General features: G+C 44.6%; 2 protein-coding genes across 2 annotated transcripts; both read right to left on the bottom strand.

The window, feature by feature from the left end:
- Nucleotides 1-224: 224 nt before the first annotated feature.
- On the bottom strand, nt 225-15,222 carry abcc10 (ATP-binding cassette, sub-family C (CFTR/MRP), member 10). Its single transcript, XM_068751403.1, has 21 exons — nt 15,047-15,222; nt 13,602-14,961; nt 12,714-12,941; nt 12,269-12,425; nt 11,763-11,905; nt 11,561-11,640; nt 11,317-11,488; nt 11,096-11,194; nt 10,756-10,945; nt 8,670-8,747; nt 7,886-8,086; nt 6,334-6,463; nt 5,901-6,096; nt 4,852-5,195; nt 4,190-4,359; nt 3,955-4,115; nt 3,393-3,646; nt 2,430-2,575; nt 1,295-1,392; nt 802-914; nt 225-658 (listed from the first exon to the last, which is right to left on the bottom strand). The coding sequence occupies exons 1-21, from the start codon at nt 15,220-15,222 to the stop codon at nt 520-522; spliced, it is 4,635 nt and encodes a 1,544-aa protein (XP_068607504.1). The 3' UTR covers nt 225-519.
- Nucleotides 15,223-18,458: 3,236 nt separating this feature from the next.
- On the bottom strand, nt 18,459-27,159 carry sp2 (sp2 transcription factor). The gene is made up of 8 exons (XM_068751352.1): nt 27,138-27,159; nt 24,671-24,747; nt 22,753-23,526; nt 21,185-21,412; nt 20,517-20,814; nt 20,233-20,410; nt 19,595-19,788; nt 18,459-18,954 (listed from the first exon to the last, which is right to left on the bottom strand). Exons 1-8 carry the CDS (start codon nt 27,142-27,144, stop codon nt 18,854-18,856), a joined length of 1,857 nt encoding a protein of 618 aa, XP_068607453.1. The 5' UTR covers nt 27,145-27,159; the 3' UTR covers nt 18,459-18,853.
- Between the last annotated feature and the right edge of the window lie 333 nt (nt 27,160-27,492).

The raw sequence follows: 27,492 nt of genomic DNA, 5'->3' as shown, positions 1-27,492 counted from the left end.
TCACAATACATCTGCACAATCTTTAGTGAGTCCAGCTCAGTGGTTACACGTCTGCTAAAATCACACCAGTAGTGCATCTAAAAAGAATTTTATCAATAGCTGGTTTATATTTGATTTAATGTCTCAGCACAAACAAGTTTTCATTCATCTTTAGTTGATGCATTACAAACTAACTGCAGCAATTAAAGCAGGAAACGTCAGGGTGTGATTTTCTTTCACTTCCATTTTATTAAAAGTTCCATCATGAGCTATGATAATTGTGAACGGCATTTCTCGCTCTTGTAAAAATCAATAAAGCAAATCATTAATTGACAAAACAGATAACTGCTGCTGAAAATAATGATTTGTGTCTGTGCCTTTAAAACATCCCAATACAGTATAGTATCACAGTCCATGTGATACACTGGCTGGATTCAACTTTGGCGCAAACTTTGCAGCAAATTCAGATTTCAGGAGACCTTTCAAAGATCAAACATAATAAAAATGAAGTGCGTTTCCTCTTTCAAGTGTCTTCTTTCATCATCGGCCTCCTTTCTGACCAACCAGCCTGTTAAAGACGGAATGCTCATTTTGCATCAGAGCAGCAGGGGTGTCGAACTCCACCACCTTCCCACCGTGCATCACGAGCACCCGATCGTAGTCCATGATGGTGTTGATCCTCAAAGACAAAAAATAAAATAAAAATCAATGCAAAGAATCAGGCAAGAGTTTACATTACAGGATTCATTCGGGAGAATTTGTGATTTACGATAATATCAAGCCTTGAAAAGGGCTGGAAACGGAGACCAGGAAAACTTTTACCTGTGCGCGACAGTGAGGATCGTCCTGTCCTGAAACTTCTTTCTGATGGTTTGCTGCAGCAGTTTATCCGTCTTCTGGTCCACGCTGGCTGTGGCTTCGTCGATACACAGGAGCTGCGTGATGGGAAATCAAAGCTGGGTGTTCAATCAGCACATTATTAAACCAGACGTTCATATTTGGCAGAGGAATCACGGCCAGTGACTGTAGGAAGGAAGTGGATCAAAAGAAACGCTATTTAACATTGCATCCAACAAAACTCTAATATCTCCTGAGCACATACATGTACTGTGTGTACAGCATATCTGAATGAGAAACTACTAATAAAACTATAACTATTTTGAAACAAATCAGGAGAGCTTCTATTTAAAACCTGGTACTTTAGGGCTTTCACTGGGACATCCAACACGAAACGATGATTCCCCCCCCCCCCCCCCCCCCCCCCTCCCCCCCGTATCTGTGGGCGATTAAACTGAACGCTAAATTGAGCTTTCACCTTGGCCCGGATCAGAAGAGCTCTGGCCAGACACAGTAGCTGCCTCTGTCCCACAGAAAAATGTTTGCCTCTTTCCCCAACCTCAGCATCCAAACCACCTGTACACACAAGAAATCATAATTTATGTTGATACATTAACAAGATTTGGATTTATCCAGAGGTGATATGTAGTATCTGAAACACCTCAAAATAGCAATAATTGAGCACATACATCTATTTAGAAAACCAGCAGTACAAAAGCTGTTTTTTTTTTTTTTACATTTACATAATTTCATGGGCGGCTCGGTGGCGCAGTGGTACGCACTGTTGCCTCACAGCGAGATGGTCGCAGGTTCGTCTCTGGCTTGCGGCCATTCTGTGAGGAGTTTGCATGTTCTCCCCGTGTCTGCATGGGTTCTCTCCGGGTTCTCCGGCTTCCTCCCACCACCAAAGACATGCAGCCTAGGCTGATTGGTGACACTAAATTGCCCGTAGGTGTGAGTGTGTGTGTGGCTGGTTGTCTGTCTCTGTGTTGCCCTGCGATGAACTGGCGGCTTGTCCAGGGTGTCCCCTGCCTCTCGCCCATTGACTGCTGGGATTGGCTCCAGCTTGGCCCGCGACCCGATAATGGAACAAGCGGTTAGAAAATGAAATGAAAAACATAATTTCATTGTCCGTCTGACTCACACCTCCTACAGACCTGCAGCTCTACTGATGCTGTGCAACAAAAGGCGTATTTTTCATCAATGTGGAGAACACAGTTATTTTATAAAATAAAATAACTATTAAGGTTTTTGCAGCAGATGTTTTCTGTCTTTGTCTTTTCTCCATTCTTCACAAATAAACATGCTCACAAACAATATAATAATACACAAACAACAATAGTATAAGGCCGTGTACACACGTAGCCGGGTAAGACATTTGTCTAGGGTTTGGATTATCAGCCACAGGAAACCGCAGACTACTTGTAGTTTCTCTCTGTGCCTATTTACTGAAATTGAATGAATCAGAAAGTCAAAAATAATTGCTGATAATGTGACCAGACAGGTCGCGCAAACTTCGTGAAGACTCGTGAGTCATTTCCAAGCATCCCATTTCTACTCGTTCACCGTCTGCATGACTTCCTCATAACATGCCGTTTATAGAAATCTCTCACCCATCAAGTCGATCAGAGAGCGGAGGTGGCACTGGTCCACCACATCCAGCAGCTGCTGCTCCGGGCGTTGCCCGCATGGGTCCAGATTGTCCCTGATAGTCCCGCTGAACAGAAAGGGGTCCTGAGGAATGATAGCCAACCTGGACCTGCAGACGGAACCCACACAACACGCAGATCGTCAGATGATAACTAAGTCTCAAGTCATTTCAAGTTTGAGCTGTTGTTATTAAAAGAAGGCATTTAAATAAAATGTAAAACCATTGGCTGAATCATGTGATTCAAATGTAATGATCTGGAACTGTTTACAGGAGTATTAAAGTATTTATAGATTCTTATTTAAGGATTCTTTTTTATTATTGTCACATAAAATGTTTCTCTCTCTCGACTGAAAGAAGGGTTAAAATGTACTTGAAGGGTTGTATGGTGGTGCCGATGCTGACATTATATACTGTAATAATAGGTGTGCCTACAGGATAACTAAGCACTTATAAAACCATCTTTGTTTGAAAGAAAATATATATACTATACAATATTTCTTCCTGGTAATTTGTTATTTACCATTTTTATTCTGACATAAAGGTATATTTATAGATTTTTACTTCATTCACCAAACAAATAACCAACCACTATGCCATTTCCTTTCGTATTATTTTAGATGCTAATGCATTAAAGATCCATTTTAAACATGAATCCCCATCATGCAAACAGATCAGCGTAACCCTGAGTACAATCCACACAAACCTGTCGTCACTGTTAACGCGAGTTCTCATTGTACCTGAGCTTTAACTGATGAATTTGTTTTAGAGTACCAAATAAAAGAATTAGAGTTACACCCAGGTCTGACTCATTTGGTAAATTCCACCTGTGGAACTGGCCTCTGGATCCAGTTGCAGGTGAAATCGCTCTATGCTGATAGGACCGTGTCATCGTACCGATTGTCATTTCATTTTCATTCAGACCAACCTAAGTTGAGCCAGGCCCACAGCGCTGATGTCCAGCCCATCCAGGAGAATCTGGCCTTGGTTCAGCTCAACCATTCGGAACAAGGCCAGGAACAGGGTGGACTTGCCCGAGCCGGTGCGCCCCACGATGCCCACCTTCTCCCCGGGTCTCACCACCAGGCTCACGCTGTCCAGCGCGTTGGGAAAGCCTTCCCTGTAGGCCAGAACCACAGAACGGAACTCCAGCCAGCCCTGCTCAGGCCATTCCTGGGGCAGCTGGTGAGGCAGCGGAGTGAAAAGAAAGTTACAACATGATTGATTGTTTTGTTCTGAATGTTTGCTAGAAGTTTTGCTACAATCAGGTGATCCCAGATCCATCCAGAACCTTTTGAGTTATCTTCCTAACAGACGGACGGACCGACAAATGCCGGCGATTACATAACCCCGCCTCGGCGGAGGGAATAAAGTCTGATTTCTGGAGGCTAGATCAGTTGGAATCTCTAATAAATTCATTGATCCTGCATAACGCACAGCCTCTTACTGTCGCCAGTTTCAGCTGGTGGTAGCGAGGCAGTTGATCTGACCTGCGTGTTCTGGTGCTGTGGTTCTGAGGGAAGAGTGGTGGAGTACTCCTCGGTTCTTTCCACACTCACCAGCTGCATCTCAGTCTGGGTGAAACTGAATATGAGACCAGACAGCAGGGCTGTGAGGGTCAGGGCGTAGGATAGGGACAGACCTACCAGACCTTCGGAAAGACACAACCCGAAACATTACGGAGCCGACAGGCTTGTATAGCGATCACAGTCGGTGCGGACTCACCTGGATCGACAGAACTAAACTGGTGCTGGATGACAGCAATCACCCCGAGGCCAGTCACCACAGCGACGCCAATCAGCTGCAGGCGGATATCCATCCACTGGCTGCCGGCGTTGCTAAGGAACAAGCAGCGTTGGTTCTGCTCAAGGAGATTGGCATTCTCCTCTATAAACCTGGAACACAAAGCAAAGTTGTTAGGATAAGCGTTCGGTATTTCATAACAAGGTGATGGAGCTCTAAACTCTATCAAAAGTGAAGTGAGTTTGACTCCGTAGCATGGAGATCAATGCAATCCATCATCGTAGACAAAAAACACAACACTGGATGTTACCGAATTAAACTTTTAGCCATTAAATGTCCAAACTGTTATCAAAGTTGTCAGTTATGGAGAAGTCAAGGTGATCCAGAGAGCTGGTGCCGATTGCTCCGTCACTTTCATCTGCTGTTTTGTTTTGCAGTAATTTTGCATTGCGCATTAAATTCAATCCGCCGTTTGTTAGAAAAAAACATTTGACTACGACGAAAGCTTCGAAATCAAGAATATACAAATAAACTAAACATTTGATTTGCTGCTATCAGTAAATCTGCCACTAGCCTAGATTTGTCCTGCGAATGGTACACGCTAATATACGTTTCCTGCCTCATTGACACATTCAGACTCTCACCTGGCAGCGCTTCCGCTGGCCCGGATGGTTCCGAGTCCCGTCAGCGTCTCAGAGAAGTGCGAGTAGACTGGAGACAGAGTGAGGCTGCACATGCGCTTCAGCTCCCGAGATGTGTGCCGGTAGAAGTGTTGCGTGCGATAGTAGAACAGCGCCAGGGGGAGAAGCGGCACCAAGACCCACGGGAGGCCGTAGCTTATCACGACCAGCATTCCCATCAGGCTGAACACGTCGGCTAACAAGATGTTCATAATGAACGGCAGGCTGTCGTCCACGGTGTACAGGTCTGAAGAGAAGCGATTGAGAATGCGACCCATGGGAGTGGTGTCAAAGAAAGCCCCCGTGGCCTGCAGAGAACGGAAACAGGGAGTCGGTTTGGTTGGCAGTGTACTTTTTAAATCCGAAAGCTGCTCTGATCACCATTTTTACATCCGACACAAACTGACAGACAGATATCATCACCTTTAAAAAGTCTTTCTACATGCAGCCGACGCTGAACAACAAAATCATTCAGTTGAGTTGCGGGCAAAAAAATGTTTTGGTCCTGAACGTAACGTAATACGTGAGGGTCACAAATGATCAGTAAGATGAGAACAAAGATCTTATGACATTAGTTCTAAGGTACAAGTGGGCTGAGGCAAGACAGCCACGAGCCAATGAGCTACCAGAAACTGAAGGCTGGGGGGGTCACGGTCAGGCCACAAAGCAGGACAGTTTCTCACTGCAAGGCACACCTGCTAATTCCCATGCATCCTTTGTAAACATCAAAAACACTGATTCATCTTTAAATGAACAGAAGACTTGTCTTTAATGTTCTTCAGTGCTGCAAACTTTACACCCAACACTGCCATGGTTTTTCTCTTCTCTCCTCTCAACCGTCTCCAACAAGAGGCTTCATATTCAACAAATCATACTGGTGTCAATTTCCAAGCTACCATTAAAAATGCTTTTTTCGTTAAATCAAACACCATCGTTTTACACATTTGCAGAGACAAGAAGTTTGAAAAAAAAGGCATTTGAGGGCGGATGGAGCTTGGGGGCGGGGGTTTCACCTTCAGGACCCGGTCCAGAAGTCTGCTGTGGATGGAGGAGGCAGCGCAGATGGCTCCGTAGGCGAAGAGGAAAGCTCGGAGCGCAGTGAAGACGGTGTTGGCCGCAGCAATGGAGCTGTACACCGTCAGGTAAAACCTCACATCTGAGCTCACATTGGTCGAAAGCGATGTTTGAACGGATGAGGAAGGAGCAGACCTGGAGGGAGAAGGTGCGGACGTTTGACCACAGAGCTGGGATGTGACGCTGGACGTTCAAATGCAAAAGTTATCAGCGGACAATTAAAAACATTACAACAACAATGTTCTCCAAGTTAACTAAATGGAAAATCTGATGTTCGTTTCGTTTGATAACTTGAGTGTCTCCTGTGCAAGAATAAAACAAGAATCTGTTCTCATTGAATTAACAAAGTACAGAACATGCTGGACAACTTACACCAACCCCCCAGCTGAGAAGAGCAGAAGATGAGGGAAGCCAGAGGACGAACCATTTGTTCGACTGGAACTGTTGTTCTTCAGCTCAGAGATCCAGTGGGACAGCCACCAGTCAGAAAGGTTCTTAGAGACTGCATCACAAAAGAAACAGCAAAACAAACAAACAAAAACATCAGCAGTTTGTTGACTAAAACGTTCACAAAGCACGGAACAGCGGAACAGAACAGGCTATATCCTCCTGAGACCCAGCCAGTTAGCATGTCCTCTGTAGTGGACATTTGTCCATCACAGAGGACGCATGTCAACGGGCTGGGTCTCAGGAGGAAGCCAAGCGGAATACATCTCACATCATGGATGAGTGAATGAATGAATGTTTTATTTTTGAAACATGTAGCTATTTGTACATACAAAGGAAAGAAATACCGATAAAATAACAAAACACATAACAAAACACATAGTTTAAAAAAGATTAGGAAGAAGTGAAACACTTCTTTTTTATTCCTACCCCTTTCTAACTATTGATCACTTTGATGCAAAACATTCAACATAAGTACAGTACTCTTAATTAGCTTAATATATTCTCGTATATAAAGAATATATATATATATATGCTCAGTATTCACATTTAACACTTCATCCTCCGCATACTTGTTTAGAAATATATTTGTACCTTTTTTCAAACAGATATATGTTTGTACTTTGTTTTATTTCTTTATCCAGACTATTCCACAGTCACCCCACAGCGAGACATGCAGTCCCTTCATATTTGTGCGGATCGAAAGGTTCTGAAGAGTTTGAACAAATCAAAATACATTTTGTTTTATTCATTCACTAGATCCACCATGCATACATTCTAATTAGGGGCTTGCAGCACTGCATTATGTAATAACTGTCTGCATTTTGTAATAAAGTTGTTACATATTGCATCTTTTATTACAGAATGCAGATGTTAAACTTGTTTTTATGAAGAAAATGTAATAATTTGGTGCATTATGTAATAAACCACCAAAATTAATGTCTTAGAGAAAAACAATGTTAGAACATTGATTTTAAGCATTCTATCATGACTCATAACTGAGAATTCATTATAACTAGTACTACATGTAATGTTAATTATAATAATACAGCGTGGGATTATTAGTACACTGTAATGTCAGGAAACACACACACATCTGGAATATGTTAAATATTATGTGATTAGAAAGCAGAGAAAAGACAAAAATAAATACAGAATGGAAAAAACTTTACTCCACTTCCATTTGTGTTAATGTAGCATAGATGTCATTTTGCTGGTTTATTGCGAAATGGGCCAAATTATTAAATTTTCTTCATAAAGAAAGTTTAACATCTGCATTTTGAAATAACCGGCGCAATATATAACAACTTATTAAAAAATGCGGCAAACTTTATTACATATTGCGTTCAATAATTTGGTTACATAATGCGCTGTTATTACATAATGTGGTGCTACAAGGCGGAATGATAGAATCACACCAGCTCAGCAGCTGCGTGGACGCTTCAGATCACTCTACATTGTGTTGGTCGTTCCAAACCTTGCATCAGGATCAGAGACATCAGGATAGAAGCAGCCAAGGCCCCCCCCACAGCAAACCAGTAGGTCTGGTACACTCTCCATGAAAGGCTGCCCGATTGCTTCTGCTCCTCCCCCGACTGACAGACTTCATCCTTCACACAAAGATCTTGGGATGGACATGGCTTCTCCTCCTCCTCCTCCTCCTCCTGTTGCACATCACCTGGTTCACACAGAGTAAATCTTAGTATTTTCTGCAGCAAACCCAAATTTAAGAAGTTATTAATATCAAGATTAAAACAAAAATCCATTTATTTTTTACCTTGAATTTCTGAGTGGAGTGAATTTGATGCTCCTTTTAACATACACAAAATACAAAAAAGTTAGTATATCTCAGACATTTATGCAAATATAAAGTCACAGAACTCGTTAGGGTTAGGAAGGCTTCCACTTCTTCAAATCCTGTCCAGTCTGCAAGATGGAACGAGTGCGATCAAATCCAAAATGATTATAAGAAAGCGGATTTAATGAACAGGTGGCACTTCCCTGTGTTTTGTTGTCGAGTACTGGAGCTGAAAGAGTTTCTAAACCTCGCTACATGAAATTCACAATGATGCAGTTTATGCCAACATTGTGGATAAGGTCCAATGCAACCAATGCGTGTACGTAGTGCAGGGAACAGGGTCATGGAGAGCGCTAATTATAACGTGCATTTTGAGATGAGACGGTTAGTCTTGACCGCGGTGGTGGAAATCAACAGAGAAGCTGCACTGGTAATCCGTTCCATTTAAATGAGGTTAGCGCACCTTCCTGTGTCCCTTTATGGTCCCTCTTCCAGCTTCCTGATACCGTCTCAACCATAGGAAGGATTTCTTCTGGTGTGCCTGAAAACAGGGATGGTGAAATTAAAATAAATAAAAGACGAGTGCGATTCTGTAGTGGACGACGCCGGATTAAAGACGAGTGCGATTCTGTAGTGGACGACGCCGGATTAAAGACGGGTGTGATTCTGGAGTGGACGACGCCGGATTAAAGACGAGTGTGATTCTGTAGTGGACGACGCCGGATTAAAGACGAGTGTGATTCTGGAGTGGACGACGCCGGATTAAAGACGAGTGCGATTCTGGAGTGGACGACGCCGGATTAAAGACGGGTGTGATTCTGGAGTGGACGACGCCGGATTAAAGACGAGTGTGATTCTGTAGTGGACGACGCCGGATTAAAGACGAGTGTGATTCTGGAGTGGACGACGCCGGATTAAAGACGAGTGTGATTCTGGAGTGGACGACGCCGGATTAAAGACGGGTGTGATTCTGGAGTGGACGACGCCGGATTAAAGACGAGTGTGATTCTGTAGTGGACGACGCCGGATTAAAGACGAGTGTGATTCTGGAGTGGACGACGGCGGATTAAAGACGGGTGTGATTCTGGAGTGGACGACGCCGGATTAAAGACGGGTGTGATTCTGGAGTGGGCGTCGCTGCAGTAAAGACGGGTGTGATTCTGGAGTGGGCGTCGCTGCAGTAAAGACGGGTGTGATTCTGGAGTGGACGACGCCGGATTAAAGACGGGTGTGATTCTGGAGTGGACGACGCCGGATTAAAGACGAGTGTGATTCTGTAGTGGACGACGCCGGATTAAAGACGAGTGTGATTCTGGAGTGGACGACGCCGGATTAAAGACGAGTGTGATTCTGGAGTGGACGACGCCGGATTAAAGACGGGTGTGATTCTGGAGTGGACGACGCCGGATTAAAGACGAGTGTGATTCTGTAGTGGACGACGCCGGATTAAAGACGAGTGTGATTCTGGAGTGGACGACGGCGGATTAAAGACGGGTGTGATTCTGGAGTGGACGACGCCGGATTAAAGACAGGTGTGATTCTGGAGTGGACGACGGCGGATTAAAGACGGGTGTGATTCTGGAGTGGACGACGCCGGATTAAAGACGGGTGTGATTCCGGAGTGGGCGTCGCTGCAGTAAAGACGAGTGTGATTCTGGAGTGGACGACGCCGGATTAAAGACAGGTGTGATTCTGGAGTGGACGACGCCGGATTAAAGACGGGTGTGATTCTGGAGTGGACGACGCCGGATTAAAGACGAGTGTGATTCTGGAGTGGACGACGGCAGATTAAAGACGAGTGTGATTCTGTAGTGGACGACGCCGGATTAAAGACGAGTGTGATTCTGTAGTGGACGACGCCGGATTAAAGACGGGTGTGATTCTGGAGTGGACGACGCCGGATTAAAGACGAGTGTGATTCTGTAGTGGACGACGCCGGATTAAAGACGGGTGTGATTCTGGAGTGGACGACGCCGGATTAAAGACGAGTGTGATTCTGGAGTGGACGACGGCAGATTAAAGACAGGTGTGATTCTGGAGTGGACGACGCCGGATTAAAGACGGGTGTGATTCTGGAGTGGACGACGCCGGATTAAAGACGAGTGTGATTCTGTAGTGGACGACGCCGGATTAAAGACGGGTGTGATTCTGGAGTGGACGACGCCGGATTAAAGACGAGTGTGATTCTGGAGTGGACGACGCCGGATTAAAGACGGGTGTGATTCTGGAGTGGGCGTCGCTGCAGTAAAGACGGGTGTGATTCTGGAGTGGACGTCGCCGCAGCGGCTCAGAAACACTCCTGAGAGCCTTCGTCCATGAACATTTGTCAATGTATCCACAAATGACAGCTGAAACTCTGAGACTCATAAACACTGTCCTCACTGGGCATGAGCTCATTGGACTGGAAAACTGTCCCGTGGCCAAAAGCAAAATTCTTATTGGAAGTTACGGACGCCACGTCCTCCGGACTAAAGAGGAAATGGACCACCCATCTTGTTATCAGAGCACAGATCACACCTTTCCAGCACACTGAGAAAAGCCTTTGTTACCCGTTTTAATGATCGTTCCGTCGTGCATGAAGACCACCAGGTCAGCTTTGTGTACAAATTCGATGCGGTGCGTGCAAAGGATTCTGGTCTTTCCTCCCAGGAGCTCCAAGATGCATTTCTTCATGAGGTGTTCGGCCACATCGGTATCCACCGCGGCCAGCGGATCATCGAGGAGGTAGATGTCTTTGTCCTGACACGGTGAGAATCGGGGAGAAAATTCACACGATACAACCTCAAAGCAGCAGAAGTTAAGACACACCGATGTCAAATACCGAAGCGATCGAGTCTCTTTCACATCCGACTGTGACCAAAATAGAAAACGTTGGATCAGAGGACTCACCATATAAACCGCCCTGGCGAGGGTCAGTCGAGCTTTCTGCCCTCCGCTCAGAGTCACTCCATTTTCTCCCACTTTTGTCATGTCTCCATGTGGCAATACCTTCAGACAGATTTGAGAACTATGCATGACATAATCACACAAGCTGCACGCATGACTCTGCATGAGTCGTACCGTTTGCTTTTCAATGTTTTAGTGTTCTGCTGAATAATTAGTTGCCATACTCTGAGGTCATCTGAAAGAGCACAGGCCTCGATCGCTGCCTGGTAGAACGCCGGATCAAAGTCTTTTCCAAACAGGATGTTATCCCGAACCGATGCGTGCTGGATCCACGGCTCCTGGGACGCCAGGCTGAAGCCAGCCTCTCTGTCTGCAACATATAGAACTCCACTCAGCCTGCGGGGGCAGGAAGATGATTCGTGAGCCCAAGCACGTGCAGATACTCGTCATATTTCCGAGGCGGTATACCTGCTGAGTTCTCCGCTTAGAGCAGCCAGTAAGGAACTCTTTCCACAGCCGACCTTTCCCACCACAACAACCAACGAGCCCTACGGACAGACGAGTGTTGCTGTTTATCTTCAGGCCCTGAAGATAAACCTGCCCTGCTGGCATCGTGGATATCAGACAATGCACAATGCAAATGACTTGAATGTCACCACATGGCTCGGACCTTGGTTATGTGTAGATTGAGGCCGCGTAGCAGCAGACTCCCTTTAGCAGCTCTTGTTTCCACTTCTTTGGGATCATTAGGCCCCTGCCAGGAAAATGTCCCCCGGCTCAACAGGACAGATGTCTGAATGTCTTCAGGAGACACTAGGACAGATACGGTAAGTTTGAGTTTCAAAGTGGTTGGATATATGATGATACATTTAGAATAGTTAATAACTGTAAGTGACACACCTCATATATCTATATTTACATTCAATGCAGCATGACTGGTTGTAGAGGAAACACCTTTGCTGAATTAGTAAATTTAAATATTTTTTGAATGAACTTGCTTTATGCCTGAAGAGGCTGTTCTGAACCTTCAGAAAAAAAGAAAAAAAAAAGCTATTTCTTAAAAAGAAGCTGAAAATTGTGACTGCGAATCAGGAAAAAGTTCGGTTGAAGACGTTTCACCTTTCTTGGATGAGAGACGGAACGTGCCATTGATCAAACACAAGCTCCAGACCCTACCGAGAGCGTAGTACGCCTGCAGGTCCCGGTCAGCCAGTTTGAAGAAAGCCTGGATTCGCTCCAACGACACTTTGGCCTCCAGAATGCCGTTGAGGACCCAGGGGAATGAGTTGAGTGGAATGATCAAGATTCTCACCAGAGCCAGAGTGGTGAACACCTGCAGAGGACGAAGCCGGACGTCTGTGATCACTTCACTCAGCAGACATCTTCAATCAGAGAGAGCGATGAAGAAATGACTGATTCTGATGATCAATTGACTAGAAAGAAATGCTCTGCTTATAAATTAAAACATCTGAGGCACAATTCAAGAAATAAAAATAAGATACCCAAGCAGGGAATGGCCAGATGATCAGGTATTCAGCCTCGCAACATTCTTCTTATTAGCAATTCGTTACAAAAAACAAGATTGTGAATAAATAATGTCAATTCAAAGCATGCAGTAGACCTTGGCTGCAGTCAGCTGATGCCCCAGCAGCACATAGGTGACAAAGGTGAGAATGGAGATGACCACAGGTAGAGCGGCCCAGGTGTAAACACACATGGCGTCCAGGTACTTGATGGCCTTGAGATGGGACAGCTCCTCTCTGCGGTAATCTGCAACCCTCCGAGTGAAATGAGGCTCCCAGTTGTAGAATTTGATGACGCGAATGCCAAAGAGGATCTCTGCCATTAACTGGGAAAGGAAACAGACGCGACGCGCGCTTAAGATGGGCGCCTAAAAAGCCAACTTTCTTCACAGGGTTTTCCCGTATTCTGGTAACCCGGGAGAATTAGTTTGCTTTTACGAATTCAACAAGAATCTGTAAAGAAAATAAAAAAACACGGGATCAATTGCTTCAATTTCTGAGCCCACAGAATATGTTCATTTGAAGTATTCCAGACAGTAAAATCGGCCGTAGCAAAACGATCATGATTTGGGACTTGAGTTTTAATGGATCCTGTTTTAAAGTCTTTACTTTTTCCCGGTCTTTGGAACTGCTTCATCTGACCCCGACTGCTGTATGCCAACTAGTATGGAAGTTCGTTAAGTCAAACTCCTCATGCAAGTCCATATGCTCAAGCATTAATTCCAACCTATTCCGCAATAAAGCCAAGACCCCAAAATATGATGCCTCCAGCTGTCACTATTAATGACACTGAGCAAATATATATATAATAAAGACTATAAACTATGAGTGCACTACAACTTTTGGTGTATATTATATATTTAATTTACAGCCTCATCGGCAGCACGGGTAGTGCAGTTAGCAGGAGCTAACGTAGCGGTTTCTCCCTGGAGCCGGTCCCACGCCCTCAGGAGAGTCGATCCATCTGGAAACATGGGCGTTCTTACCGCAACACGCTTGTCCTTGAACCCGAGCATGAGCTTGTTGTTGCTAAGGATACGGGAAGCGAGGAACTTGTTGAACGGCACCAGCAGCAGCGCCACGCCGAGCCCCCCGAGGAAAGCCAGGCCCACCTGCAGGTAGAGCAGGTAGAGGGTAACGGCGAACTGGAAGGGGAGGCTCCACAGCTCGTGGAAGCTGGTGAAGAAGTTGGCCACGCGATCGGCGTCTGTGCTCATCAGGTTGACGACCGCTCCCAGGGAGAAGCCAGCCAGGCCGCTGCCGCTGACCTGGAGGACTTTGCCGTAGATGGCCGACATGAGAGCGGCGCGTGCCGCCAGCGCCACCTTGGAGACCTCAAAGATATAGATGTTTTGTAAGACAGAAGTGAGGAACGTGGAGGCGAAGATGCCCAGGACGTAGCAGATCCCCGTGGTGACCGGAGAGCCCTGGTCCTCCATGAAGGTCACCAGACCGCCGAGGAGCAGCGGACCCGCAAAGCGCAGCATCTTCACAGAAATCTTCAGCGCGCCGAGGACGTAGTACCACGATCCGAAGGCCTTGTGCAGCACCCGCAGCAGCCGGACGTCGCCCCCCAGCACCAGAGGCTCCTCCTCCCCGGTGCCTCTCGGGAGATTTCTACCGACCGGCCTGGGCCGCTGATCCTGCCCGTCGCCGACTGATGTCCTTCCTCTGCACGCCTCCCAGCACCGGTGGAAGTAGCGGAAAACCACCTTAGTCCGGAGCTTCTGGGGGAGGCGGTACACGTCGGAGGGTCTGTCCAGCTCCCCGCGCTGCCCCCGTTTAAGGAGAGGAGTCAACCACAGGTAGAAGAGCCGAGAGGCGCAGCCGCTGCCGTCCTCGGCCACCGTCTCGCCCGTGTCTGGCGGGGGCTGCTCTGAGATCAGAGGGGATCCGTCCGCGGCGTTGACATACAGAGTAGAGCCGGGATCAGGGATGCAGGGAAACGCAAACGCCAGAAGATAAGCGAGGAGGGGGAGCGTCCGAACGGAGGCCAGCACAAAGCGCGACAGTTTAAGAGGTTTCGTGAAGCTCGCGAATTCCCGATCGTCAGAGTAAATCGTCATGGTGACGACTACATTCGGGACGGACGCAAGGACCGGCAGGAGGAGCAGCAGGGGTCCTCTGGACATACCGAAGGCGGTTCTCTGGAGCGCCCAGATGGCACCGACGTGAACCAGCCAGGCCAAGACGGCACAGCCATCAGCTAGGAGGTCCAGGTACATGTCCTCCTGCTGGAGGACGCTCACCAGGACAACGTCCGCGCAGAAGAGCAGCGAAGACAGGAGAGCCGACACCAACCTGAGGGTCCAGCCGCAGGGAGGAGACGCTCGGAGGAGGCTCCGTCTACAAAGCAGAATAAACACACGGACAGCTCAGAGACGAGAGAGGACAGCGAGGGCCGCCGTCTCTGAGCAGGTACGTCCCTCACCTTGCCATGCCAAAGTAGCAGGCGCTGAATACGGCCAGACCCGCGTGAGGCAAGACCCCGAGAACGAGTTGGTTAAAGCAGACGCCGACGTGTCCGTCCTGCCACACAGGAAAAGGGTTCCGCCCGTCCGCACCGCAGAGGCCCGCAAGCAGCGCCGCAGGCCCGGCGTCCCTCATCCCTCCTCCAGTCTGAATGCCATCATCGTTAAAAGTAAAACAAAAATGAATCATCACTTGAAGCGCATGGAGAAACAGGGCTGCTGTTTAAATGTCCAGCCTGGATCAGGACGACGGCCTGATCGACCTCACGGCTGCGTTTAAAGCGGATCCTGCAGAAGTTTAGAGTCGAAATGTTTCCTTCGTCAAAGTAGAGACAGAATTGAGTCATAAATTAGCTTATTCTGTAATTACATGCTTATAAACCAGAACTTCGCTCATTTTTGTTTCATTTGCGCAGCTTTCTTCCGTGGTTTTACGCGTTAGGGCAACATTAGACACGTTACTAAACCACTGTTGCGTCAGAACAAAGTTTCCCAGCATTTATTTACCTTCGCAAATGGGCTTCCGCTGTGTGGCACTTGCTCTCCGCAGGTGCATCGAATGAATCAGACAAACCGGAACAAAGGTTGCTATGACAACGAGAAACAATGTATATATTCTGTATGTATATGCGAGTGTGAAAGAAGACTCCAAAATCCCGCCGCAGCAGTAGAATGGAGATAAGAATCCATCATCTCTTCCCCAGAAAGAATAAACCACGTCGGTCCATTATTGATGACGTATGCAAAAAGGATTTCGAAATAAAAGTGTTTTTGCGTCTTTCTTTTCCAAGCTGAGAGTACAACAACAAACAACAACAAAATAAGGCAGCGATTCGTTTATATTCTTTATTGAGAGGATGACAGTAGAAAAGGAGCACCTTTTTACAAGTTACAAAATAAACAGGTGGCTCTCTGGGTTCTCCTGAAAACCAAAATAGGCTGCAGAAAATCATAGGCTCGGGAAGAGAAGCATTTAATTCACGGAAATCAAACCAGCAGTAAAATTGACTTAACATTTGGATCCTGGGATTTTAAATAACTGGGCATTAGCTCGGTATATAATACAATTAAAATTAAAATAAAAACACACAGAGAAAGTTTATGATTATTACCAGGAATTAAACAAAAAAATAAACATTAACTTAAAAAAATACTGGGTGCACCTGTCTAAGGCATTTTTTATTCAATAGAAAAAAGATATATAAATCTGATAAAAAGCAGGAATGAAGATAATATTTTATTCCCTACACTGTACAAAGTCCATTTCCTTCAGGACTGGTCATGCCAACCACAAAACTAGGCAGCTTACCTTTACTTTTTCAATATCCTACAAACATATATTGTGTTGATTGTATTTACATGATATATTTATGAATTACAAACTAATATGAGCAGCACCCCCCCCCCCCCCCCCCCCAATCCTAATATCATGGCATGTCTTCAGACACAGTCTTGAATATATACACAGCAAATATTTACCACTTAAGTTTCATCTGTCAACTTGGGGAGATCACTTTATGGAAAACTGGCTCAAAATGCTTTAAACTTCATCCGAGTTTAGCTTTCTGGTCGAATTCTATTCATGTATGTCTTGACAGTTGTTAGTAAATGTTGAATTAATTGGGCAGCAACATCCATTAAACATGTTTGCCACAGTATTATAACCAAACAAAAGATGATGCTACCTGACATGTCTGCCAAGAAAGCTTATGACAATAAGTTGTTGTCTTCCATGAAGAGAGCTCCAATACCAGGTCGGACTTAAGCGTCACCTTGACATCTGTACATATTAATTACATCAAGGATTACCTAAAAAATATTTTTTCTCTGTAAAGCTAAATTCATTAATTTGTGAGAATACTATGCAGTTGGTCTACTGTTGCCCTTATATCAGAACAAAAGCTGTTAGCTGACAATTAAAGACATAACATAGTTGGAAAACTCATGCAAACATTAAAAGACCAAAGGGAAGGTTTTTTTCCTCTACATTTTGAGATACAATTGTAAAGTTTGGGCAAATAATAGTAAATCTGATCACAATGTATGGATTACAATCAAGCAAATCCAAGTGATACCAAAAGTAAAGAGCAGAATAACAGGTTCAGGTGCCAAATTTATACCTCCTTTTTTGAAGTTCAAGCAAAAAAAAGAAAGTAAATAGGAAAATGTCCACATGTACAGTAAGTGGAAAAAATCAGGAACTTAGTGGTTAAAACGTACCAGTCAGAACTAAATGAGAGATAACGCTGGATGCAAGCGTACCTGTCATAGGTCCCTAGCCCACTATGGAGGGAAGAGGGATGTGAGTTCAGTCATAAGTGGATTGTATCACTCCCTTCATGATCAATATTTAAATATTGGCACCCAGTGACTCAAAAAAAACCCATCTTTAACCCAATTTCTCAAACAATTAAAAAGTTAGTTTTTCCTACGGTCGTCAAATTAGCTCCTTTGCCATCAAAATACAGCTTGAAGTTTTTGCAGTGCTCTTCTAACAGTGTAGAATTTTTTAAATAGTATACATAGTATTGACATCTTCTTGGATGAACTGCTTCTTCATCACAGAACTGTCATTTTTGAATGTTACTGATGTATTTGCCTCCTGGCAGCTCTGACCTGGCATTCTGCTCCACTTTGAGCACAGATCACAAAATATCTGGGGGGAATTTCATTGCTTTCCTTTGTGGTATTTCAGAAGGATCAATCGCAAGACCTCTTTAATTATCCAATTACATGTTTACAGTTTTGACAGTGTAAGAATTTGACCTGCTTTAAAAAAAAACCACACACACACACACATTGTAACCCCTCCCCAAAAGCCAATTTAATTGATATATTTCCTGAGAGCGGCTGAAAACTGTAACCAAATACTTTCCTCCATTAATAAACGTATCAGACACAGGTTAAAAAACTAACCTGATGCTTTAGCATGCTTGTCTGACACGCTTGACTAAAGCTCATTTTAATCGTTTGCCTTTGGACCTCTGAGTTGAAATAACTCAATCTGATCAGCGACCTCACAATATTCGATCTTACATTGTTTCTGTATTTTTTATGCTCAGTTTTCAGCCTCCTGTTTTTTTAACTTTGTCATTTCCCAATATATGTTCGTTTTTAACAAACATGCTGCCTTACTATCATCTTTATTATGATGTATAATCAAAAGTAGCTAACGTTAACTTCTACAGCATTGGCTTGAAAGGAAATACATGTAATGTACCCAGATTTTATGGCGGGGGGGGGGGGGGGGGGGGGGGGGGTTACAGGTGTAACATCATCAGAAGCTTCTGCTTATACACTAAAACAAATGTACCATTCCATTCAGGGAAAACAAATCAATATTACACTTAAAAAACAAGAAATGATGTCGTTGGGGATGTAAAAACACAAGAGGGAAAGTGGAGTCCTGTTGCCGTGGCGCTGACGTCTGAATAGTTGTTGCTCTTCCAGTATATATAAATAAGTGGTAAGTGAGTTGAGTATCTGTCTGCGGGCTCATCCTTTCACCGTCTCACATGTTCAACCAGAGCTGACTCTGGACTCCTCAATTCAGAGTAGGAAACAGATAAATGTGTAAGAAACTTGCTGGATCAGTCTGCAGTCACCCATGAGGCTTTTCACACGACCGCATATCTGAGAAGCAATGGGAGACATGGGGAGCACGTCACAGACACTCCAACGAAGCCGTTTCCTCTGCCCCTCGTTCCTCTAATAGTCTTTAGTTTAAGAGAGTCCTTCTGTGTATATAGAGTCAGTGTACAAGCAGCTCACAGGTTCTTGGTGTTCATGTGAGTCTTATAATGCTTCGTCAGGTGGTCACTCCGCATGAAGCGCTTCTGACACTGGCTGCACTCGAAGCGTTTGTCTCCTGCGACGGAAACAGAGAGAACGAACAGGATTACCTCTGTCTCAGGTGCAGCATGACTGACTTCAAAATGTGTTAACATGAGTTAAGGACCTTCCTCTAATATTACTGTCATTACACTTTAGAGAACTTCAAATGAGGTTGCACAGAATTCTATACTTCAATATTCGGTGGAACCTCGGTTCTCAAAGGACGCGGTTCTTGAATAAAAAGAATGGAGTTTAAAAATGCCTCGGAAGTCGAACAGATTTTCAGAATTCGAACTCAAGAGTGGAGCTGAGGCAAACCGAAGACGCACGAACGGAGGCGGAGTCGTCGACACGAGTAGGTTCAGTTTGAGTCGACCTGCCATCAGAGAAACGCAGATCGTTTTCGCTGTTTTTGGTGAAATCAGCCTTTGTTCTACTGCTGATAACTAAAGAACGGAAAAAGGTAGAAACAAAGTTTGTACTTTATTCCTGATTAAAGAAGGCGGGTCGACTCTTTCTTTTGGTTGCGGCGTTTACATAGGAACTGAACACAATATTCTAGCAGCCAATGAGTTACGTTAAGCACCGCGACCCGGCGGATGAAAATAGATGGACGGATGGAATTCCATTAAGACTCTATGCAACATCTGGTTCGTGCGTTTGAGCATACAGACCCGTGTGCGTCCTTGCATGCCGTTGCAACTCATCGCTGCGTGTGAAACGTTTCCCGCAGAACACCCAGTTGCAGACAAAGGGCCTTTCGCCAGTGTGCAGCCGCACATGCGCTCTGAGCAGGGAGGTTTTCCTAAAAGTCTTCTCACAGCCAGGAACGTGGCAGATGTGCCTTCTCTTTCCCAGTTCTCCAGGCCTGCACAAACATACATATTGGCACACCGTGTCCCCAAGTCGTCGATGTTTTACTGTTTTAAAGAATTGGCAACAACATGGAAAGGAGCAGAGATAAACCTTTTTGTGTGTGTGTCGCTCAGTTTATTATTGCTTCAACGCCGTTTCAGTTTCGAAATGTAAATCATGAAGACGAGTGAACAAGTGGGAAACGTTCCCTCCTTTACTGGAACCCACAGAGACTAGTCCCTGTTGGATTTTCAGATATATCTTTGACATTTCTTACGTGTGTCACAGAACCTCCAATAGTGCCGTCTGACAGAGAGTTGAGGAAAAATATAACTTTTTCTTTCTAAAAACTGTAATAAGCAAATGATCATTGTAAGATAACCTACTAATTTTACGTCCTGAATCTGATAGCAAAGGAAACCTAAATAGCCGGGGACATTTGTCTCGACACGCTCACCTCTTGTCTGCATCTTTACAGTTGGGACATGTGCAAGCCATGCGGCGCTTCTTTTCTCCGGGCTGCTGGCCAGGCAGCTCCAGCGTGAGAGTCTGGTCTACCTGGACGGGCTGGCCTTGTGTTGTTGCCAACTGAAGTCCCCCGGCCTGCATTGTCTGGACTGTGAGGTGTTGCTGTCCTGCCACAAATAAAGACAAATCTTTTATATAATCTGTGATGTTGGATTTTACCTCATGCAATGCAAAATGGTCTATTGCACTTAATGTAAACAAGCATCCACTCACCCCCTGCATTAGTGATGGTCACAGGAACTCCCTGAACTTGAACTCCGTTGATGCTGATAGTTTGCATTGCCTGAGCTGTGGAGATCTGTGATGTGTTCAACGCTATTATCCCCCCTGCTGGAGCTATTTTTGCCAAAGTCCGTTCTTTACGAGCTCCCGCTAGCGTTCTCTTGGTGCTTGCTGCGGGCGAGGCGGCGGTGGTGGTCACAATGGAAGAGGTGGGAGTCACTGTTGTGGGTTGTACCGGATCTTGGAGCTGAACAGACTGCCACTCACCCAATCCGGTTCTGAAGAGGATCTAAGTGGGGGGGGGTGTCAATAGAATGTTGGAGTTTTATTTAAACTGGACAGTGTTTCTTACAGAGATATCAAAAGTAAAATAAAGTTAGGGAATAAATGTTTCTTTTTTTTTAAACAAAAACAAAAAAACTGTTCCCTTTAATACATAATAAACTGCTGATTGATGACAGCAAACAATGAATGACTTAGATTTTGCTTCCGTTTGCATTTTGTAAAGTGATAAATCCAGAGCTGTATATCAGTAGTCGGTGGTATAATTTTGCTACAAACAATGCTCAAAGAGTCAGAACACAAAGCTGATAATGTTTTATTGTAAAATAAATATATATTTTAAGGTGCAAATATGGCTGAAGAGTTCAACTAGGTACCTGTGTTGGTGTTGCTTCGGTTTGGGTGACCTGCATGTTTGAGGGAACTGACTGTCTCTGTGGGACGGGTGGTAACGTTGCAGAAGCGGCCTGCACCACTTTCAAAGCCTGCTGGGGGATCTGAACCACCTGAGACTCTGGTTTGGGCTGGACTGGCTGGACCAGCTGGACCTGCTGTACCATAGCCGGCTGCCCAGGGCTCTGTACGATGAGGAGGTTGTTACCAGCCTGCAAATATAAAGACACAAGACATTATTCTGGTGTCATCAGGCTAAGAGTCTTTGAGACAACACTCACTTCTGAGTCTCTTCCCTTCCCATCATAAATGGATGGAAAGTACAAGGATGGCAATCAGATGATCTATTAATGTTGAGCCAATGATGGGGGCTCTCCCATGAACCCCCTGAAGTTGACAGCTTTTCAGCGATTTAACTGGAATACTACGAGCCTTCTCATTGGTCTAAATCGTTTCATAGTCATCCAAATTTACAACAGGTCCATCTTATAACCCCATTGAGAATCTTCTGGACGTGAAGGAGAAGATTTCAGGCAGTGATCCGAGAGCAGTATCACGAAAATGTTCAAAGACAGCCCAGTTTATGTTCTACTCAAACAGAGTTGTGTTTCTTTGCATGCGGATAATTAATACCATTGCAAACCTGTAAGTGGAGCAAACAAACATTTTATGCTTGTGATGATTATTTCCTCACAAGAATAGAATTGTAGAGTTCAGATTGTCCAGTCTTGCAGCAAGTTTTTTTTTTATTGTCTTCCACAAAGCTGATGAGATGCATTTGGCCATAATCTGAGATGAGGGCTATTGTCAATTCTGAAAGTCTAAAATCTATTTTAGTTTGTCAACAAAACCATTTAATGACTCTAGAACTGAGGAAGGACCTTATTCTGCTGTATACATTGGTCTCAAATGATGATGAAGCATTGCTGTGGTAGACCTGTGATAATAATAGGACAGTAAACTATACAGAATTTATGCTGTTTCTCAATTTTCATTTATCTGAGGGAGTTCCAGGCCAACTTGTTTATGGCTGCCACACTTGTACTGCAGTGTTGTGTGGGCAGCATGTATTTTCCTTTAGCTTACAGTGGTTACAAGAAAGTGTGTAAGTGTACTACTGCCACCTTCTGGCTGCAGTGCTACATTGCCACCAGGTGGAAGTAAGAGGAAAAACATGTTTAAAGATAAAGCAATATGCAATTAGCCATATGCTAAACAAGTTTTATTAATGCCAGCTGGTATATCAAAAACAGGAAAAATAACAAATCCCCAACCTTAATTTAAAGCGTTGTTGTAGTTAAAACTCTGATTGCAACATTCAGAACAGGTTTAATTTGTTCTTTTAGGCAAAGAATATTTGCTGGATTTACATTTTCTCACTAGTAAGCGTGTATGCCACACAAGTGCACTACTGAACCACAATCAGACACCCTTAAAGCTGCAGAAGAATCACACAGTTAATTGTAAGATTACTCAGCCCAGCACTTCATGCACGCAGTTCAGTACGAACCAGTAGATTAAGCACACCGGGTTTGTATGTGGAACGCTGTACCTGAATAATGTTGTCACCAGCTTCTATAAGGATAGTCTCCATTTGCTCTGGGGGTGGGGAGGCAGCCTGAGGAGGATACGGAGCAACAGGCGCAGGAGGTGGAGGATTGCCGGAAGGAGCCACAAGCACCTTCTTCTTCCGCCCTCGTCGACCCTTTCCTGAAGTGGGAGGTGCAGCTGCCGTTTCTGTGATGATTTGAGTTCCTCCTACCTCCCCGGTTGCCACGTTGAGTGGCAGCGTTAGCCCACCGGTTAGCTGCGCCATGCTTGAAGAAGAGTTGTTGGCCTTGCGCAACTTGGGGGATAGCTTGATGGCAGTCTTCTGCGGCGTGACCGGCGCGACGGCGGCTGCGGGGCCTGGCATGGTCATGGGGGTGGTGATGATGGTGTGGTTGGTGCCTGGTATTAGCTGGATCTGACCACCCTGTGGCATTACCTGGATGGTCTGTGCACCCTGCATCTGTGGCACCACCTGATACTGGATATTGGCGGGGGCAGAGGTGTTGGTGCGAGCTGGGCTCTGTTGGATAGTGAGTACGATGGGACTGCCGGGGGGGGTGGCGCCCAGGCCGGCGGGGAGCTGAATCACATTGCCTTTGGTTGACAGGAAACCCAGATTTTTGGGTGGCGCAGGAGCGATTGGAGCTGGCTTTATCGGGAGAAGTCTGCGAGGCTGAGGCTGCGTTGGAGGAGAGGTGACGGGAGCCTGAGCAGCGGGGGGGCCGATTTTACTGCAAGTGGCAGCCAAGAGGGCCAGAGGGGAAGGCTGAGTGTCCTGCTGGAGGAAACACAGTCAAGCACACGAGCTCTGATGGACCACAGTACGAAGAGAAACAGTCATCTAGCGGGACAAAAAATAAACTGGGAATAGCACAAAATAAGAAAACATAATGAGAAAGTCATGACACACAATTAAGCGCAATTTAAAGTTCAAAGGATTCTCAACAACACAGCAGTTCCATTCCAGATGCCTTTATTGCACCCTGATGTTTCATTACGTTTTCGCTGTGTTCAAACAGACGTCAGTTTGGTTCGCCTACAGTACGAAATGCCTCGGGAGTAAGTAACAGGTCCGAGTCAGGCATCTGTAGGAAATTAGGAGCAGAGCGCAGAATAGGTGTGCCGTTGAACCAACATATTTAGCCCCGAGGATGCAACTATGCCGTACCAAGAGGAAGTCTGGTATTTGAAGACAAAGTACTGAAGAGGATTCTTAAACTGGTTGGGGGGGGATTGACAAATATATCAACTTAGATTAGTTGGAGCTGCGATGCGGGGCCTCCGTGGACCAGACCTGCTTGTCAAGTACAGATCCGCTCGTAGTACTACTGCGTAGTAGTACGTATGAGAGCATTCCAAGATACGAGTAAACCTGCAAGCAATATTTCGCATTAAGATACGAACATAACATTGAGATACGAGGGCGCTAGATTGCCGAGCGCTCCTCACTCGTTCAGTGATTTTTTTTTGCTGAATTTGTGAATATTCTTTATAAGTGGTCTGAAGGATGGCATGGTGACAATGGAGACGAAGTATAAAATTATCGATCCACGTTAAGTGATTTGGCACGCCAGTACGTGCAAAGGACAGGGTGAAGTGCAGAACGTTGATTTGCTACGGCGACCCCTCACACGACGAGCCGAAAGTACAGTCGTAGTACGAGCGGAGTACATTGAGGATATGTACACTCATAATGAAAAATGACTTTTACAATGTAATGGAAATGCAGCTTAACTGTTCAGACCTAAGCAAGCGCAGAAGTCTGAATAACTGGACCTCTAGTAATGAACACCTGTGAAATGGAAGATCATTCATCTCAAATAGGTCACTCAGTATGAGCCTGACCAAAAAGAAACCTGAACATATGGTGTTCAATGCAAAAGCATCACTGGCTACTGAGCAGACCTGGCTCTACTCACCTGCGTGGAAGTGTTGGAAGGCTGAAGGTATTCACTGGGACTGACAGCAACCGTGGTGGCCATACTGTCCTGTTGTTCTGTAAAATACAAGTATAGCAGAGTAAGACTGGGTGACTCTTCTAGTAAAATCTAAAAGCATCTAATGGATGCCAAAATGTTGCTGTAATCAATATATAATTAAACAAAATTAGTTACACAAATAAAGTCACTAATTACATTATTTAGTGCAACATGATGTGCCCTAATCACATGCATGCAGAATTAGCAACTAACATCTCATAAAGCATTAATGATTGTTCCAAGACTCCACATTTGTTGTGATACACTCAAAAATTGATATTCTGGATGAGATTCCTAACTCCACTAAAAATCATTATATGAGAAAAATAATATACTGTATTACCAAGCATATTATACATATTATACTTATTTGGAAACCCCATAAACACATTTAGAGGTGGCTGCGCAATTGATAGCTGAATTATAAGTATCAGGCAAAGCTGTCTGGGTAAAGAACACATACTTTACACAGCCTGAAATGTAATACTCAAAGTACTATCAAAGACTTACTGTGCAATTAAATAACTTAAAAAGATTAAAAATAAAACCAGTCCGTTTCCATTATGTGTTTTACATGCAGTTTCACGTATTACTTAAGTTGAATTTAAGGTCTCATCTTTTATTCAAGTATTAAAACTGAAATGCTAATATTTATTAAATGAGTTCACAGCATGTCATCGGGCAAACGCTTGACGTAAAACATCAGGTGATTCATAATAAAATATCCACAAAGAACTACTCTTTGATCCTTTACAGATCAAACCCCACAGCAAGAGATGATTTCATCCAAGCATCGAGGAGCATTATAGGCAGCTTGCACTTTAAATGTGAAGCAAGTTTAAACCGTTACACTCATTTCACATCGTAAGTACTCCACGTTTGAAAAGATCATTTGCAACTCAACGCAACAAACATATTTTAGAAACACATTCACTTGTTCTGACGGTATACTGAAGCTCTTTTGACAATGTGAATGAAAATGCAGCCTATATATAAAAATCATCGTCTCGCCCACCCAGGCAAAATGGTGTCTCCTTCAAGCTCGGGTCCTCTACCAGAGGCCTGGGAGCTTGAGGGTTCTAGCAGGATCTTAGCCGTCCCGAGGACTGCGCTCTTCTGGATGGAGACGTTGTTCCTGTTATCTACTGTAGCCATGCGCCCAGCCCGGGGATCACTGCCCCAAGTGCCCCCAGTATATACATATATATATAGTAAATGTTACTGGAATTCAAGTATTGCACTATTTGCATAGATGTATATTATACTAAACTTAATAACATGAACATTGTTTACATTTTGTACCACCCTGCATGATCTGTGCAATGTCAGGACATTTCAGGCTAACTTCATCATCTGGATTTAAAAGATTTTGGACACATTTGTAAAGTAATTTATTTGTCTCTTTCGTGCAAATAGCACATACCCCCCCCCCCCCATCTTGATTATTCCAAGACTGCCATGATGTTCTTTAAACAGAAACTCGTAGTTCTGAGAATCCAATGCAACAATGGTGCATGAAATCCACGTGTGGATTTAACAGCAGTGAAAAGCATTTTTCATTTCTGTACACAATTAAAATAATCAAATCTCCAGCAATATCAGCTGCTTCTGTCTGCAACCTACTCCACTCTGTCTGCACTGGACTTTATTACGATATAAAAACAAACACAAACTCAGTGTTGTTGAACATGCACCGTCTCACTCATCTAAAGTATTACAAATTCAGCATCTTATTACGGTGCCTAAAATTCAACGTCATACATAAAAACGTACACATGTGGAAACCGCAGCCTCCTCCTCTTCTTTGCAAGAGATACGCTAACCGGCTAACGTATGTGGTTGCAATAAAGAGAGCTTCTCAACAATAAGCACTGTCTGAGGAACTTTACAATCACAACCAATAATGCAGAAATAGAAACAGTGTGGCCTCAAAACAGCGCCGCCACCAAACACATTCTGTTAGTTTGCTTTTCTGTGAGCAACCACTCAATGTTAGCGAGCTAGCTACCTAGCTATTCCGAAAGTAGACTAACGGGGATATAACCAAACAAGGTGGAAGACATATTTGTTGAATATTTCTTCTTCTTCTTTGTATTATTATAATGAAATGACGGGCGGGGATGAATGTACTTCCAAATAATAATAAAAACAATTTGCTACACGGCTAACACTAGCATATTTGGCTAGCTGGCGCGTAGCTAGTAAGACAACTCTCTTTGATAACGTTACAGAAAAGGAAGCCCTTTTCCGGAAGTGCATTGCTTAGTTTTTACACAAGTGGCCTAGTCCCACTTAAACACATTTATTTATACCACATCACACTCAGTTATTTACTGTCCATCGCAAATAAAATGTTAAAGAAGGAAGTAGAACGTAATAAAGCTCCAATGTTTTAATTCCTACCCACCGCTCATGACGACATTTGCTCTCCGCGTCGCCTTGGAGTCCAAGCCCATAGAAGAATCCGCCCGCGCTGCTGCACCAATCCACGGACAAAGGACGGTTTAGCGACGGATAAATTGACCAATAAGCTTGAGAAGTGTTTGTGATTGAACTTCAAGGTAACCAATCATGGGCTGATATTTTTGTACTCGAGCGACTGGATGATGGTCTGACCAATAGGACGTTGATCTTGTGCTTCACAGGGGCGTTTCCAAAGAACAAGCCTCCAAAAGGTTTACACCCTCGCGAGATTTCCACAGGTCGAATCTTCGACGCTTTCGATTACCGCTGTGAATTTTGAGTTGAAAACGAGTCAAATT

This window comes from Brachionichthys hirsutus, chromosome 17 (genome assembly GCF_040956055.1).
Source record: "Brachionichthys hirsutus isolate HB-005 chromosome 17, CSIRO-AGI_Bhir_v1, whole genome shotgun sequence".
Classification (NCBI taxonomy): Eukaryota; Metazoa; Chordata; class Actinopteri; order Lophiiformes; family Brachionichthyidae; genus Brachionichthys; species Brachionichthys hirsutus.
The sequence above is the reverse complement of the archived record's forward strand: the minus strand, read 5'-3'. Positions and strand labels throughout refer to the sequence as shown.

Bases quoted from the DNA above. Each gene is read 5' to 3' on its own strand.
- abcc10 (XM_068751403.1), bottom strand. From the start codon at position 15,222: ATGAGGGACGCCGGGCCTGCGGCGCTGCTTGCGGGCCTCTGCGGTGCG. The intron at 11,906-12,268 runs GTAGGGTCTGGA...TATCTGTCCTAG, and splicing joins GCAGGCGTACTACGCTCTCG to TGTCTCCTGAAGACATTCAG. The intron at 659-801 runs GTAAAAGTTTTC...TTTGTCTTTGAG, and splicing joins ATCCTCACTGTCGCGCACAG to GATCAACACCATCATGGACT.
- sp2 (XM_068751352.1), bottom strand. The intron at 21,413-22,752 runs GTACAGCGTTCC...TTATATTTGCAG, and splicing joins CTGGTGACAACATTATTCAG to GCTGGTAACAACCTCCTCAT. The intron at 20,815-21,184 runs GTACCTAGTTGA...CCCCCCACTTAG, and splicing joins CCGAAGCAACACCAACACAG to ATCCTCTTCAGAACCGGATT.